This window comes from Prionailurus viverrinus, chromosome C2 (genome assembly GCF_022837055.1).
Source record: "Prionailurus viverrinus isolate Anna chromosome C2, UM_Priviv_1.0, whole genome shotgun sequence".
Lineage (NCBI taxonomy): Eukaryota > Metazoa > Chordata > Mammalia > Carnivora > Felidae > Prionailurus > Prionailurus viverrinus.
Window position 1 is genome coordinate 26,225,224 of NC_062569.1, and position 17,360 is coordinate 26,242,583.

The following is a 17,360-nucleotide window of genomic DNA, read 5'->3' on the forward strand; positions in this document are numbered from 1 at the left end:
TCCTGTAAATCTGCCGTTCAGCCGCTTGCTGTATCGTGCTGGGGTGGTGGCTCTCAGTGGCTCTGAGGGGCTAGGGGCCTCAGCATCCCCGAGGAGGTGCAGATTCCTGAGCCCCACCCCAGGTCTACCGAATTAGAAACTGCAGGTGGAGCCCGGCCGGCCCGGTTTTAAAAAGGCCTCCAGGGGATTCAGATGCAAACTCCAGGGTGAAAAACCACAGTACAAGGGCTGGAATGTGTGTTTGCCACCCACTGATGTTTCTCCAATGGGGTTTATTCTGCCAGCGGTAGTTTCTGGTTATTGGCTTGAGTTTGTCACCCGGATGGGAGCCGGGGCTGGCATGTGGAGAGCCGGATAAGAGAAAATCAGCTCAGCAGTCGTGTCTCAGGGAGGTCGGGGGAGTGGAGTGAGTGCTGGGCAGAGTGTGCTTGAACCTTGACCTCGATCCCGAGGCCGGTAGGGGTTGCCTCCACTTACTGAGCCTTCTGTTCTCCTGACCAGCAATTGAAGAAGACCGTGGACGACCTGCAGGCCAAACTGGCTCTGGCGAAAGGCGAGTACAAGACGGCCCTGAAGAACCTGGAGATGATCTCGGACGAGATCCACGAGCGGCGGCGCTCCAGCGCCATGGGGCCTCGGGGCTGCGGTGTGGGGGCCGAGGGCAGCAGCACGTCTGTGGAGGACCTGTCGGGGAGCAAGCCTGAGCCAGACGCCGTTTCGGGTGAGCTGGGGGCTTGTGTGCGCCTGGGAGATGACGCAGCTTGTGTGGTCTCCTTCCAGGCCCGTCTCACCGATCGTGGAAGGGCTGAGAGTTGGGCACGCCTCAGGGCTCTTTCTGGTGGCTTCCCACATCTTGTGGAACACTGTGTTCATCAGGGTGCTACTGAGTGTTCCTCGGAGTCAGGATTCTGTGGTGCCTAAGTTCAGAAAATGTTACACTTTCACCCCTGACGTTCGGAGTACCTATCAGAACATTCAGGGCTCTGAGAAGTACTGCAGGAAAGAGGAGTTGCCTATGAATACGGACCGTGCAATCAGATTTGATTCAAATCCTGGCTTCCCCGTAGTACATGATGTGGGCAAGGGCTTAGCTATGTCTGTTTCTTTACCTGTAAAATGGGGACTATGAATGTCTGCTACCCACTGTGTAGACGGAGGCTGGTACCCAGTAAGTCTGAGAACGGTGGTTCTCACTGGTGTCTAACTGTGGAGACCTTTTTTCCCCAGGGCCACTCCTTGGGAAACTGATACAGAGGTTTGCTGTGCCCCTCCCCCCATTTTTTTTCATCATGAGAAATGTACTCTTTAATCCCCATCCCCCCCCCCCCCCCCCCCCACCTCCCCTCTGGTAACCATCAGTTCTCTATAGTTGAGTCTGTTTCTTGGTTTGGCTCTCTCTCTTTTGTTTTTTTTTTTCCATTGCTTATTTGTTTCTTAAATTCCACGTATGACTGAAATCATATGGTCTGACGTCTTTTGCTTAGTATTATATTCTCGACCTCCATCCACGTTGCAAGGGGCAAGATTTCAGTACTCCACTGCATGCGTGTGTGCATCTTCTTTGTCCATTCATCAGTCCATGGACGCCTGGGCTCTTTCTACAATTTCGCTATCGTTGATAATGCCGTAAATATCAGGGTGCGTGTATCTGTTCAAATCCCTATTTCTGTGTCCTTTGGGTAAACACCTAGTAGTACAATTGCTGGACCATAGGGTAGTTCTATTTTTAACCTTTTGAGGAAGCTCTATACTGTTTTCCACAGTGGCTGCACCAGTTTGTAGTCCCACCAGCAGTGCGCTTTTTCTCCTCCTTGCCGACACTTGTTTCTTGAGTTTTTGACTTTAGCCCTTCTGACATGTACGAGGCGATACTTCATTGTCCTTTTGATTTGCATTTCCCTGATGTCGAATGACGTTGAGCGTCTTTTCGTGTGTCTGTTGGCCATCTGTGTGTTTTCTTTGGAGAAATATCTGTTCATGTCTTCTGCCCATTTTTAAAAAGGATTATTTGTCTGTTGGGTGTTGAGTTGTAGCAGTTCTTCATTTTTGGATACTAACCCTTTATCAGATATGTGATTTGCAGGAATCTTCCCCCATTCATTAGGTGGCCACTTAGTTTTGTTGATAGTTTCTTTCATTGTGCAGAAGCTTTAATTTTGAAGTAAACCCAATAGCTTATTTTTGCTTTTATCTTCCTTGCCTCAGGAGACCTATCTAGAAAAATGTTGCTATGGCCAATGTCAGACATTAGTGCCTGTGGTCTCTTCTAGTATTTTTATGGTTTCAGATCTCACGTGTAGGTCTTGAATCTATTTTGTGTTTATTTTTGTGTATGGTGTAAGAAAATGGTCCCGTTTTCCCTGTGTGAATTACGAAAACCTTTCCAGATTGTCTTTGAACACTGTCTTTCCTCTGTCTGTGGAATCATTCCTCTTGGTGCTCTCCAAAGTTTTCCTTCCTCAGGAATTTTTAAATTCAGTTAACAAGTGTTTAAATGCCAGGCCCAAAGGAAGGTAAAGGAAACTAAAATTTGAGGGTCAGTGATGTGTGAGGTACTCTAATACTCATCCTTTCATATGGAGAGGAAGATGAAGCTCAGAGAGGTTAAGTAACCTGACCAAGAGTACACAGCAAGTAGCAGAGGCAGGATCTGAATTCAGGTAGGACCCTGTTTTCTGTCCTCAGCGTTACAGTGCTTCTCGTTTATGGTAGTCCTCTAGGGGACGCTACCGAGGCTGTTTTTAAAGATGAGGGAGGAGGGAAGACGAGTAGAACACGAAAGCTCTAATCAGGCTCGTGTGCAGGCTGAGGGGAAAACAGTTAAAGGTTGAAGTGGCTTTCAAACCACAAGAATGACCTGTCCTCTGGGCCTTGGTTATTCTGATCCACAAAACGAGTGAGGCGCCAGCCACAGAGCATTCATTGTAAAGGAATTTTATCCTTTTGCAGCAAATGGTGACCCAGCTAGTTAGGCCCCGAGTGTGTCTTTTATGCACGTTACCTGGAAGATCACAAAACCCCAACAGACACTCCACACGGGACTGTGGCTTCTAGCAGCTCCTGCTTCTACCGTGTGGAAGATGAAAGCTGCTAAGTCTGACTGGCTTTGTTCAGTACGCGTCACACGGCGCCAGCTGCCTTCCCACGTCTGTGTGGCTCTGTGCGGGGGCCCGGGGTGGAGAAAAGCCCCTGATCTGTGGCTGAATTCACCTTCCACCTTTAGGTCGTGTCTTCAGGTAGCAGACGCTGACTTCTAGGGCAGGAGCTAGAAAGTTGTTGCAAGGACACGGAGTATCCATGGGATCCAGCCGCTTCCCTTCAAGTTGTTTTATAGTCCGGTCACGCAGGCTCGGGCGGGTGCGCGCGGCGGCAAGGATTGTGCAGGCCCCTTGCCGTGTGGCGCTGCTGGCCAGCAGGGGCCACTTCTGGAGGTGTTGAGGGAACCGGGCGGCTGTCGGGCAGAGCCCTGAGTGGTGTTCTCTCTCATCCTAGTGGCCTCCGAGGCCTTTGAAGACGACAGCTGCAGCAACTTTGTGTCTGAAGACGACTCGGAAACCCAGTCTGTGTCCAGCTTCAGTTCAGGACCAGCGAGCCCGTCTGAGATGCCCGACCAATTCCCTGCGGTCGTAAGGCCTGGCAGCCTGGATCTGCCCAGCCCCGTGTCTCTGTCAGAGTTCGGGATGATGTTCCCGGTGCTGGGCCCTCGCAGCGAATGCAGCGGGGCTTCCTCCCCGGAATGTGAGGTAGAACGAGGTGAGTTACCGCGCTCTCGCCGGTAGTGCCCATGCCAGACGACTCACTGCCTGGGCGGCCAGACCCCTGCACCGTTCTAGACCTCTGCCGGCTCTCAGGACCCCCGGCGCTGTGGTACGGGGCCCTGTGAATGTGCTGTTACGCGGTCGGTATCGATCCCTGAGACGCCAGCTGCCGTCCTGGGGGCTCCCGGCTCCGCTCCTGAGCTCTTCTTCAGAGTGCACGTTGGGTTCTGGGTCTGTCATCATAGCCGTCCCCTTGACGAACGCAGGCCAGAGAGGTTTGTTTTCCAGCTGTTAGATGAATGTGACAGATCATCTCTAAAGCTAAGGAATATATAAGATGCCTTGAGCAGTAATCCCACGATGGAGAACGCTCTGTGACAGGCACGGCTGGGCAGCGCTGGGAGATCCCAGAGGGCGGAGTTGGCTCGGGCCCAGGTGACTCTTAGAACTGTCAGTACTCACTCAATAATCTTTGCGTTTCTGTAGGAGACAGGGCAGAAGGGGCAGAGAATAAAACAAGCGACAAAGCCAACAACAATCGAGGTCTCGGCAACAGCAGTGGCAAGAGCCAAAGCAGCAGCGCCCGCGAGGGCCAGGCCTTGGAGAACAGGATGAAGCAGCTCTCCCTCCAGTGCTCAAAGGGAAGAGACGGGATTATTGCTGACATAAAAACGGTGCAGATTGGCTGACCCATCCGAAGCCCGGGCCCAAGGGCATATCCGTATTTATACATGGAGCTGTATGGAGAACATTGTGCCAATTATCATTTAATACATGCCAAATCTTAAGCGTTTACTCTACACTGCACTAATGAAGTTGTGACCGTGAGGGCTGAAGAGTTTTCTTCTGGGAAAGAGCTCTTGGGCTGGTTTGTTTTTCAGAGCAGAGGCATTGTTGCGGTGGACTGTGACCAGGGTCACAGCCTTTGTGGAATATTACCTGTGACCGTGTTGTGGAAGCAATAACTAGTTCCTGTGAAAGAACCAGAGCCAGGAAAGGGACTGGGAAGCTGAGCCAACCTGGGGTCAACAGCTTGCTCCTCTTTCCTTTCTCTTACCCTCAATTTGGGAAAATGGGAGATGTTCTCTCCTTTACATCCCAGGGGATCTAAATGAAAAAACACAAGAACAAAACTCACATCTTCAGAAAACACCTTTTTGACCCAGCAAAGGCTTAAAAAAAAAAAAAAAAAATCCAAGAACACGATTCCTTTTCACCACCTGGTATTCGGAAGGGGCTTTTAAAAAAGCATAGAAGCTGGGATACCCATTAGAACCATTTTCTATAAAGGTTACCACGAACTGCACTTTTTGGGGTGGGAAAGGTGAATGCCAACGTGGGGATGGGAGGGACGGAGAGTAGCAGGGACATACCATAGAAGGTGATTTGTGGCTGTGGGAGAGAAGAGTCTGTAGCATAAACCTTATCCTGCCAGCCAAGGGACTTGATTCTTAAGAGAAGTGCATGTGAAGAATGGTTGCCATTGTTATATCTAGATTGACAAGGTGTCAATTTCTCTGTAGGTTGTGACTTTAAACATAAATTATTTAAGGGTTATGCTGCATTAGTATTTCTTAGAGGGAATCGTTCCTTAAAGATAGGAAAGGGAGTAGGCATGTGTTGGCACAGGCTGTTAAATAGAAGCAATGAAGTCTGTTATGCTAATAGTAGTAAGTGTTAAGATTGCTTTTCTTTAATGTTTTCACGGTTACACGTATTTAGAGCACTGTATTTTATTTGTCCTTTTTTGTTAAGAAAAGTTAGCATTTCTAAAAGGAAAAAAAAAGCAAACCCATTTCAAGTTGTCTGTGAATTCTGACACAGCAAATCTCTTCATACTATAGTGTTTTCTCCTTTTTTAATGACTGATCCAGTATCCTAATTCCAAGGTTATTTTGTACTTGTCTTAATTCCTTGAGTGTAATAAAAATGGCTTCAGAAACTGTTTACCTTTCTGTGTCTTCAAAGAACAAACCCCGATGTTGCCTAAATCTTCCATTCTAAGCAGCCTGCTTCAAGGAGGGGCATGGAACGCAGTGACCATCGGTCCTCACTTGCAGTTAAGGTCCTGGGTCCTAATAATTGAAGTCCCGATTACCAAGGTTTGAGTTAGAATTCTACTTTGGCTGCTACTAAAGCTGAGCGGTAAGGAGACACGGCATCGGGGAAAAGTAGACAAGGTGATGGTGTTGGAGGAATGCTTCTCAGTCGGCTGCGCTTGAGTCTCCTGGGAAGCTTAAAAACTCCCTGGTCTTAACCCTAGAGACCAGTATTATTAATTTGGGGTATACTTGGGTACTGAGCTTTTAAAAGCTCCCCCAGGTGATTGTCCTGTGCCTCTAGTTGAGGATCTGTTTTCTGTGTTGGTCCAGCCACACCTGGTCTGCTATGTCTGTAGCACCATGCGTGGAGCTCTATTATAGAATTCAATAGTGTATTGCTCATGTGTAGGCCTCTATTAGAATTTTGAAGGCAGGGATTTGGTTTTATTTCATTTTCCACCCTGTACAATATACAGTAAAATCCTGGATTGTGGTAACTTGTTCTGTGAATTTTCTGCAAGACGAGCAAAGATTTCTAATTTTAAGTTGATACACGAGCCAGGTCTTGCAATAGTAGTATGCGATGCTGAATGTCACATGATCACAACTTAGCCAGCGGTGGTTCGTTCTCTCTGTGGGATTGTGGGTGATCGTCTCCCATGCTCAGTCTCAGGCCATAGTGTTCAGCAGAAATCAATCATTTTTCAGAATGTTGGGAGGTGCCTATAACTGGCCCTAGTGTATTTTTTGTCACTTTAAAGCACCTACGGACAGCCCTTTGCTTTTCCATACAAGAGTAAACTTAGGAATGCTTTGCTTCATTCTAGGTCAGGCTGCCTGCGGATGTAGAACCTTTCCTTATTGCCAGTAACATTAAATACAGTATATGACAAGTTTATTAATATCGTAGTCCATATCTGTGCGAGCATATATACAATGGCCCGAATGCGGAAAAAGGTTGAAAAGAAAAGCAGTAAGGCGGAGGAGATCATTACGGCGGAAGTTAAGAAGTCATCGAGAAGTAGGAGCAAGGTATGCAAGTGGCCGAAATTGCAAGATTTTGTAAGAAGTCTACATCTGCGTCTCGTCTAAGAGGAATCCCTCACTTCAAATGAAATTAGGGAGATGTGTAAAATGTGGAAAACAGTGCAAAATTTTGTAGAAAAGCACCACTCGAATAAGGCTGTAGCAGTGTGAGCGATGAATCTGTTTAACGACAACACAATGTCACATTTCCACGATATCCTCAAAAGGAGACAAAAGCAAATGTCATTGGGTAGGTTGTTAAAGTCACACAAAAAGAAAAAGTTTCCATTGAGCCGATAGCCGTGATTCCATTATAGGGAAAGTCGTCCTACACAATCACCCTCCCCTCTCGTCTCCATCACACCAGCCACGAAGGTTTTCAAAGGTAAGTGCAGATTTTTTTCTTTATATTTTGTATTATATTACAGTGTTATCATTTTTATACGAATTTATTTGGGTTGTGGGATGAATCAACTGAGTTTCCATTATTTCTTATGGAGAAATTCACTTTGATATACAAGTGCTTTGGATTACAAGCATGTTTCTGGAATGAATTATGCTTGCAAACGAAGGTTTTACTGTATTGAATACAAAAGGTTCCAGTCATGTGTTTAAAATACACTTCACGCTACAAATTTTTCTTTTTAAAGGGCTACAGAAAATTAATCCATCTAAAATTGAAAGCACAAAATAGTTACCAAAGTAGAAATCACTGTTCTGAATATGAAACAGATTTGTTTAAGTATAAATTTTCATTTAGATGGAACGTACTAGATGAAGTCCTTTAATAATTTCTCTAGGTTAAACTATGCAGTTTCCATAAGTATAAAGATTTTATTTCAATTAAAGGAAGTAGAAATACAAAATAAGTTGTGATAATTATAAAGCAGAGACAATGAAAAATTCCACCTTATTTTCAGATGTTTAAAACCTTGAGCATCATTCTGCTCTGATGGATTTTTATGTAAACTGGGAATTTATACACAGCAGTAGTACCTTGGCAGTTGCTCTAAATGCAACCACAGTTACCATATAAATTTTCCACTGTATTTTCTTCAGTGTCACCATAAGAGCAGTTAAGATTATTACCTTCAGTCAGCCTGATAAAAAATAAGCATTCTAATAATGAATTTATCTCAGTTCTCTTCACATGAATTAATGGGAGACAGGTACCTAAGTTCAACAACCTTCATTGTTAACTAAGTTAAAATATTTCTTAAAGCTTTATTCTTTCATAACATCTGGGCCACAAACACTGAAAGTCATAGTACAGAATTAAAATCTGTTATGGCGACATGATTCATTTGGTAATTCGTTGCCCAAGATGTAGAGTCACAACACAAGCAAGTTTAACTTACGACATGCTTTGCCAAAAGACAAATATAAATATTTCGGGATCTATGTCGGCCTACTATTCCACCATGTGAGCGGATATGTCCTGTTGCTATCTGGTCACAGCTCTTTCAGCAAAGGCATCTCACAGTGCGGAGTCTAACCTTTAATTATCAGCACGTGCTTTTATAAGATGTGGCCCCTCAGTGCAAACCAACTCCTTGTACACACAAAACCGTGGAACTAGGACTTCTAAGTGATTTAGGGTAATTCTGACTACATACATTTCTAAACACTGTGACCCAAGCACCAGATCCCACTGTGACATTTTTAGAGATTTAATTCTGTTCTGAGGGTTTCTGTCTTCATTCGAAGAGTTGATGTTCGGTAAGTATAAAATCCAGTAAATGCTGAAATCTGCATCATTGAAGTTGTGTTGTCTTGATGGGGATAACACTATTGAAGTCCAAGAAAAAAGGTCCTTCTTGTTTAGGCAAAAAAGTACTAGGAATGATATTGTAGATCCCGGCAGGTATATTTTCTAATTCCAGGTAGCAAAACCCACACCTGTATGCAAGGAAAATGAGAACAAAGTTTACAGAAGATGAAGCCACAGAAAGTAAAGTACAAGTTAGATGCAATCAAAATGCCAACATTACCTATAGTCACCACTAGATTTCCTCTGAAAGCCATGGGGACCAGGGTCTCCCACCATGGAAACTGTTACAACCTCAAATCCAACACTATATTGCCTGCCAACAACAACAACAAAAACCAATTACTGTTATTAAGTAGTATCAAACACATACCTAAAAATAAAGTACAGATATACTATTAAATCAAGCATATGCTTTCTAAAGCTTTAGGAGCAGGCAACACTCTGAAATGCATACTATTTTTACTCTTAATTATACAAAATACCATTTATATTTTTAAGTTGAAGGTATGGAGATTAATATTTAACTTACTTTAGAAGAAACTATTTTTACCACAGGCTCTCAAGAGAATACTGTGGAATTTCAGTGGTAAAATACTGTCTTTGTATGCAGAAAAAGTGGAAGGAGAGGGAAAGCCCTGAAATAAAACCTAAATTTACAAAAGTAATAAGCATATAGTAAACATGACATTCTAAATCCGTAAAGACAGGATTAAGATGGTGAAAAAAAAAACCCTGTCAAATTGTATTCACACCAAATATACATTCTATGTGGATGCTAACAGTAAACCATAAAAGAACTAGAAAAATGTAAAAATTTGATACCGGGGTGAGATTTCCTGCCCATAGCAAAATAAACTAGAAAAGACAGGTCTGATTACTTTAAACTGGAAATTTTTCTCTATGCAAAACAAAACAAAACACAATCTGGGAAAAATATTTGCAAATATGTGCTACAGATCCTTATTCATGCTTACAATTCAGAAAAACATGACAATTCCAAGAGAAAAATGGGCAAAAGACATGAATAGGCAAAGGAAAAAATACACACTGTCCAATGCTTTTACTCTATTGACGAATACAAAAGGGCAACTAAATACATTATTTCACCTATCAAACTGTAGAAAAATAGCTTAACCACATCTAAAGGATTGAGTTTTTGAAGTAGTTTGTAAAAAAGGCAAAAATTGTTTTATTTAGAAATAGGTACTATTCTTATTCTGTGTGCTTTAAACCTTTTTAAGTTGAAAAAAACAGGGGCGCCTGGGTGGCTCGGTCGGTTAAGCGTCCGACTTCAGCTCAGGTCACCATCTCGTGGTCTGTGAGTTCGAGCCCTGCGTCAGGCTCTGGGCTGATGGCTCAGAGCCTGGAGCCTGCTTCCAATTCTGTGTCTCCCTCTCTCTCTGCCCCTCCCCCGTTCATGCTCTGTCTCTGTCTCAAAAATAAACATTAAAAAAAAAAATTAAAAAACAGAACACAACGTACACAGAATAACCTAAATAACCTATAAATGAATACACATACGGGTTGCCACTACCTAAATCAATACAACCCTCTCTGCACCACAGAAGTCCCTGTACGCTCCTTTCCTTACCAATCCCGTCCCCATAAAGCAAACATTTAACACTTCCTTGCTTTTTTTAAAAAAAACTTGGTTGACATATCAATTTCAGGAATACAACATAGTGATTCGACAGTTCTCTATGTCATGCTCACCAGGGTAATTGTAGTCACCACATAACAATATTATTGACCGTATTCTCTATGTTGTACTTTTCATCCTTCTGACTTATAAATGGAAGTTTGTGCCTCTGAATCCCCTTCACCTATCTCACCCAATCTCCAACCTCCTCCTTTCTTGCTTTTATACAGTTTGATAACCTAAGTGTGCATCTTTAGATAATAGTTTAGTTTTGCCTGACTTCACAGAAGTGGAATCACACAGCTAACATTCTGTTATGTGTGGCTTCTGCTCAGCATTGTTTTTAAGACTTCTCTATCTTATTCTGAGTAGTTGTTATTTATTTTCATTGTCATGCAGGACTCTAGGACTATTCTATAATCTTCATTGCCACGATGAACACCTGGGTTGTTACAAATGGTTGGCTCTTATAAAGGCTTATTAGCCATTTGGGACTCTTCCACTTACGTCATGCCTATTTGAGTTTTTATTTTTTTTTTAAACTCGATTTTTTTTTCTTTTTTACTAATGTAGCATATTTATAAATCTTTGTCCTGTAGTCATTAACATAGATTTGATGTGAGAAAGCTGTCTAATGACCTTTTTGGCACACGGATACCCAATTATTTCAGCACATTTACTCAACAGACCATCCTTCCCCCACTCCTCTGCAATGCCATCTTTTTCATTAATCAAGTGCATGTATATGCATAAGTCTGTTTCAAAACCCTACTGTGTTCCACTAAACTCATTTTTAAGAAGATATTAATTTAAGAAAGTTACTTAATCACAAACCTTGGTCCTCTTAGCTCAATCAGTAATGGCCCAGTCTTTTCTATATGGAACTGGTAGATGGGGTTATTTTTGTGAGTTTCCTGGAAATTTCCACATCCTCCAGCACTCTGACCACTCCACTTTCCATTAATCTAATAAAACAAAGTTTCTGTATTAATAAAACTTCTCATTCTCCAATTCTACTTTAAAGACTTTAGAAAGGGAATGAGGTCACCAAGATGGCAACAAAGGTTCCTCCTCTGCTCCCACTCATAAGGACAACAAACAGCTATTCAAGAGTAGGACACCACTGAGAGAATCCTAAACATGGGGGTGAGACTGAAGGACCCCCGTGCACCACAGAGACCAGGACAAACTGCCTTAGAAGGCGAAGAGAAATAATACTTGTGGACCCCATTGTCTCTAGGCCAGCACCGCACCATGTGGACAGGTCTCCCCTGAGTCCGATTACTCCAGTGGCCAACCAGCATCCCCCAGCATTATGGATTACTCTGCAGAAGCCCTTACTCTGACCTTCCACCATGAGGACTGCAGGGCAATCTGCGGCAGCGGAGGCGGGGGGAGCTTGCAACAACCAGCGCATGGACCTTGGCAGACTGAATTCATACCTGTGGTGTCCAAGTAGTAATTGGCTCATGCAGAACCAAGTCCAGGGTACGCTCTGACCAGGGATCTTGGCAGGGTGCAGATCTGCCTGATCTGGACACTCGAACGAGTTTTGCCAGCCCTAGAGCCTGGTTCGCCCATACCCACCCAAGGAGCTGAATCACAGCTCCAACTGCTGTAGAGTGCCTTCCAGCCCAATCTGATCAGAAGGGCTGGTGACAACTACTGGATGCTGTGCGCTCTAGTGGCGCTTTAGCCAAGTGGTAGGCAGAACTGATAGTTTTCAGAGCAAAGCCTGTGGCCTTGTTTGGTTATGGAATGTGGTATATAGGTGGGCTTGTGTTAAGATGACAAAGAGCTGCATCTCCTGCTGAGCCCACCAGGCGAGGAATTTGTAGCCCCGTTCATCACGGAATACAACCTTCAGGCTGTCTAAGGAATCTAACCAGAGCACATGGGAAGCCGCCAAACCCAACACCCCTGCTCACAGTGGCACTTGAGCAAAGCACAGCTTGTGGCTTGCCCTGTCTGCAGAGCAACACTGGTGGCCTCTCCGGACTAGGAAATTCAGTGCACATTCTGGCCTGATTTGGGTTCCCGCACGATGAACTGCACAATGCCTGGGTCCTGTTCTGTTGCCCAGCCAAAGCAGGGAAACTAATTCACTGCTATTACGATCTACTACTGACTACAGTAGTCCCAAGTAGTACGTAAACCTGACCAGAGAATGTAAGCAGCTGTGCAGCCAGATCCACAGCTTCATTTGGGTAGGGACCAAGCCAGCAGTCCTACCCAACTGTTCTCAGCTAGTGGCACAACCGCCATCCCTGTCCTCAGAGTTCTAACAGCTGCCTTGCCCAAAAACAGACAATCATAGCAGGCCCCAATCTGCCCAAGGCCAATACCAACAGACACACCCAGAAACCCAAACTAAACTAACTGGTGGAAAACTGTTCTTGCCCAAACAAAGCTGTAAAGTCTGCTAGAGGAGCCTGATTACTCAAATGTGAAGATTCACAAACATAAGAAACCAAGGATCACAAAAATGCAGGTAAATATGACATCACTAAAAAAACTAATAATGCTCCAATAACCCTAAGAAAATGGAGATCTAAACTGTCAAAGAATGGAGAATAATCTTTAAGGATGTTTAATGAACTATAAGAAAACAAAATTAAGAAAACAATGAATGAACAAAACAAGTTTGATAAGGAAATAGCAATCATCCAAAGGAAAAAAACAACAACACGCAAACAAATCCTAGAGTTGAAATATACAATAATTGAAGAAATCAGTAGAGAGTTTTAAAGGTAGACTCAATAGTGCTGAAGAAACAATCAACGATCTGGAGCACAGGACATTGAAAACTACCCAGAGGAATAAAACAAAAAAAGAATGAAAAAGAGTGAAGAAAGCCTATAGGAATTATAGGACACAATGAAAAGAAACAATATTTACATTACATAAATTCTAGAAAGAGAAGAGAGAGAGAAAGGCAGAGAAAGTATATTTAGAGCAAACCTTTCCCAAACCCTGGGGAGAGAGAGGAATATCCAGGTCCATGAGGCCCAAGGATTCGACAGCTGAACCCAAACTGGGCTACACCAAACACATTATTAATTAAACTGTCAAAAGTCAAAGACAGTTTTAAGAGCAGCAAACGAAAGAGAGATTACATACAAGGACCTCCTATAAGATTATTAGCATATTTCTCAACAGATACTTTTTCAGGCTAGGACAGAACAGGATGACATATTTCAAATACTAAAAGAAGGTAGCAATCAACCAAGAATTCTATACCTGGTGAAGCTATCCTTTAGAAATGGAGGGATAAAAGGGTTTCCTAAACAAAAGCTGAGGGAGTCCATTACCCCTAGATCTGCCTTATAAGAAATGCTAAAGGGAGTTCATTAAGTGGAAGTAAAAGAATGCTAATTAATATCATAAAAACATAAAAAGATAGTGTAAATCTCACTGGTAATAGTAAATATATAGTCATAGTTAGAGTCTGGAATATGGTAATAGTTGATGCATAATTCACTTAGCACTGCAGTTTAAAAGTTAAAAAACCCTGAATGTAGTAAAAATAATAACTACAATAATCTGTTATTAGTTATGCAATATTAAAAACATGTAAACTGTAACAGCAATAACCTAAAATGTGAAGAGGAAGAGAAGTATAAAACATGAATTCCACTGAAGTCATTAAGTTATTATCAGTTTAAAATAAAGTATTATAAGTTTAAGATACTTTATGCATGCCTCATGGTAATAGTAAGGAAAAATCCTGTAGTAATTACACAAAAGAACCCAATAAAGTCAGAGCATACTTATTTTATACCAAAAGACTTCAAAACACACACAAAAAGACAACAGGATAAGAAACAAAGAATGGATCTATAAAACAACCAGAAAACAATAAAATGGCAATAGTAAGTCCTTACCTATCATTAATGTAAACATAAGCGTTAAAATTTCCAATTAAAAGACACAGAATGGGGTACCTGGGTAGCTCAGTCAGTTAAGCACCTGACTCTTGATTTTGGCTAGGGTTGTGATCTGTTAGTGGGATCAAGCCCCACATCAGGCTCTGCACTGACAGCAAAGAACCTGCTTCGGATTCCCTCTCTGCTGCTACTGAACTCATGCACTTTCCCTCTCTCTCAAAATAAATATATAAACAGCAACAAAAAAGAAGCAAGGAAGATCCCAAATAACCTTACTCTATGCCTTAAGGAACTAGAAAAAGAACAAGCTGAGCCCAAAGTTAGCAGAAGGAAATAATAAAGATCAGAGCAGAAATAAATGAAATAGAAAACAGGAAAAAAAAAAAAAAAAGATGAACAGAGTTGGCTCCTTGAAAAGATAAAACTAACAAACCCTTAGACTAAGCAAGAAAAAGGACCCAAGTCAATAAAATTATAAATGAAAAAGGCTACACTGCAACTGATAACATAGAAATTCAAAGGCTCATAACAGGACACCTATATGCTAACAAACTAGACAACCTAGAAGAAATGGAAAATCTGAATAGACCAACTACCAGTAAGGAGACAATCTGTAATCTGAAGATCTGATGAAAAAAAACCCAGGACTAGATGACTTCACGGGTGAATTTTACCAAACATGTAAAAAAGAATTAACACCAATGCTTCTCAAGCTCTTCCAAAAAAATCAAAGAGCGCTCCCAAACTCATTTTACAAGGCCAGCATTATCGGGATACCAACAACAGAAAAGGACACTACTGGAAAAGAAATCTACAGGCCCGGGGCGCCTGGGTGGCTCAGTCAGTTGAACGTCTGACTTGGGCTCAGGGCATGATCTCATGGCTCAGGAGTTCAAGCCCCGTGTGGGGCTCTGTGCTGATGGCTCATAGCCTGAAGCCTGCTTTGGATTCTGTGTGTTTGTGTGTGTGTGTGTCTGCCCCTCCCCTGCTCATGTGCTATCTCTCTCTCTTTCTCTCTCTCAAAAATAAAAACATTTATAAAAAAAAAAAAAAAAGAAATCTATAGGCCAATATATCCCTGATGAATACAGATATAAACATTTTCTTTTTTTTTTTTTAAGTTTATTAATTTTGAAGGAGAACAAATAGGGGAGGCACAGAGAGAGAGGGAGAAAGAGAGAATCCAAAGCAGGCCCCATGCTGCCAGCACAGAGCCTGAGATGGGGCTCGAACTCATGAACCAGTGAGATCATGACCTGAGCGGAGATTGAGAGTTGGATGCTCCACTGAGACATCCAGGCACCCCCAGATATAAATGTTTTCAACAAAATATTTAGCAAATCAAATTCCACTGCACATTAAAACGATCATTCACAATAATTATGTGGGATTTATTCCCAGGGATGCAAGGATGGTTCAGCATATGCTAATCAGTCAATGTGATACATCATAAAAGACAGAACAAAAGAAAACAATCTTCTAATCATCTCAACAGATGCAGAAAAAGCATTTGAGAAAATTCAGTATCTGTTCATGATATAAACTCTTCTCTAAGAAATGAGCCATAGATGGAACATATCTCAACATAATAAAGGCCATATATGACAAGCTCACAATTAACATCATACTCTATGGTGAAAAACTGAAAACTTCTCCTCTAAGATCAGGAGAACAAGACAAGGATGTTCACTCTCACCACTGCTATTCAGTATAATTCTGGAAGTCCTAGCTAGAGCAATCAAGCAAGAAAAAGAAAATGTATTAGAATTGGAGGGAAGAAGTAAAATTGTCTCTCTTTGCACGTGACATTTTATATATAGAAAACCCTAAAGACTCAACCAAAAACCTGTTAGATTTAATCAACAAATTCAGTAAAGCTGCGGGATACAAAATTAACATACAGAATATCAGTAATATTTCTGTTAACAAATTTTCTGAAAAAGAAACTGATCCCATTTACAGTAACATCAAAAACAATAAGATCCTTAGGAATAAATTTAAGGAGGTGAAAGATCTCTAATCTGAAAACTACTATATTCTAATAAAAGAAATTGAAGATGACACAATAAATGGAAAGGTATTCTATGTTCATGAACTGAAAGAATATTGTTAAAATGTCAACACCACCAAAAGCCATTGATAAATTCAATGCAATCCCTATCAGGACTCTAATGACAAGTAAAAAAAAAAACACTCCTAAAGTTTACATAAAACCACAAAAGACCCTGAATTGCCAAAGAAATCCCAAGAAAGAAAAAGCAGGAGGTATCAAACTTTCTGATTTCAAGCTATGCTATAAAGCTACGGTTATCAAAACAATCCCAAATATGTATGGTCAATTAACATTTGACAAGGGAGCCACGAATTCTCCCTCGAATCTTCCGCTACACATCTAGCACACCCTGCAAAAACAGTCTCAAATTCTACTTTAAAGGTTCGTCTACATGATGAACCCTTCCCTAATGACCAAAGTCTACATAATCTTCTTTCTGTGAACTTTAGTTCTTCCCACAGATTCACTGAATGTTGTTCACTGAAGATCTCGTATTCCAACCCAGACTGCAGGCTACTTACATTTCCCTTGTGTTACTGTCAAGTCCAGAATGTTTAATTGTTAAATGTGAAAGATAAAGTGAGAAAAGGAGAAAAAGGCAAGGGAATTCTAAGATTTTTCTGAGATTATGACCCAGAGAAAGAATTCTCTTACCTGTTTTGATAAGGTGTACGGTGAAGGAATCTTTGAAAAAGTAAAGCTGCAGGCTGAATATACCTAGATTAAAAAAAAAGTGATTGAAAAAAAGAAAAAAGTTTATTGTACTGATAAAGTGTATACTTATAAAAATACCAAAGTGATAAAAGAATATATTGGAAGGCTGAAAACTTAGTTGGCATACATAAAAGCCATGATTCTGTACACAGCCTAGTTATCAAGTCAGGTTTAATGAACTGGGAACTGAACAGCTGGGGTTCTTGTCCTGGCTTTCTGTGTGTTTGACGCAGGACAATTTCGCTAGGCCTCAGTTTCTGCATCTGAAGAATAAAGGGGTAGAAACAGTTCCCCAATGTCTCTAAAAATCTATTCAAATTGAGCTCCCTTACTGATGTATGGGAAAACAGCCTATGCAGAACAAAATTAAAATAACCTTCCCAGCTACATGAGAACAGTATGTTTATAAGCAATTGATTTCCTTTCACTAAGTTCAAAGTCATGTTTTTTAACTCAATGAAAGTATTATA

At 41.8% G+C, this 17,360-nt stretch overlaps 2 protein-coding genes across 3 annotated transcripts in view; one reads left to right on the forward strand and one right to left on the reverse strand.

Moving 5' to 3' along the window:
- Positions 1 to 5,705, forward strand: part of SH3BP5 (SH3 domain binding protein 5) — a 77,391-nt gene extending 71,686 nt beyond the window's left edge. The window contains exons 7-9 of the mRNA XM_047874158.1: positions 502 to 721; positions 3,493 to 3,753; positions 4,245 to 5,705. Of these exons, the coding sequence (XP_047730114.1) occupies positions 502 to 721; positions 3,493 to 3,753; positions 4,245 to 4,447 (684 nt within the window). The 3' untranslated portion in view covers positions 4,448 to 5,705. The remainder of the gene's footprint in view (positions 1 to 501; positions 722 to 3,492; positions 3,754 to 4,244) is intronic.
- Positions 5,706 to 7,646: 1,941 nt separating this feature from the next.
- The window catches only part of CAPN7 (calpain 7), a 41,895-nt gene continuing 32,181 nt past the window's right edge, over positions 7,647 to 17,360 (reverse strand). For both annotated transcript variants that reach the window (XM_047874157.1, XM_047874156.1), the window contains 4 exons: positions 16,831 to 16,893; positions 11,071 to 11,201; positions 8,818 to 8,910; positions 7,647 to 8,725 (listed from right to left, as the gene is read on the reverse strand). In XM_047874157.1, the coding sequence (XP_047730113.1) occupies positions 8,581 to 8,725; positions 8,818 to 8,910; positions 11,071 to 11,201; positions 16,831 to 16,893 (432 nt within the window). In that variant the 3' untranslated portion in view covers positions 7,647 to 8,580. The remainder of the gene's footprint in view (positions 8,726 to 8,817; positions 8,911 to 11,070; positions 11,202 to 16,830; positions 16,894 to 17,360) is intronic.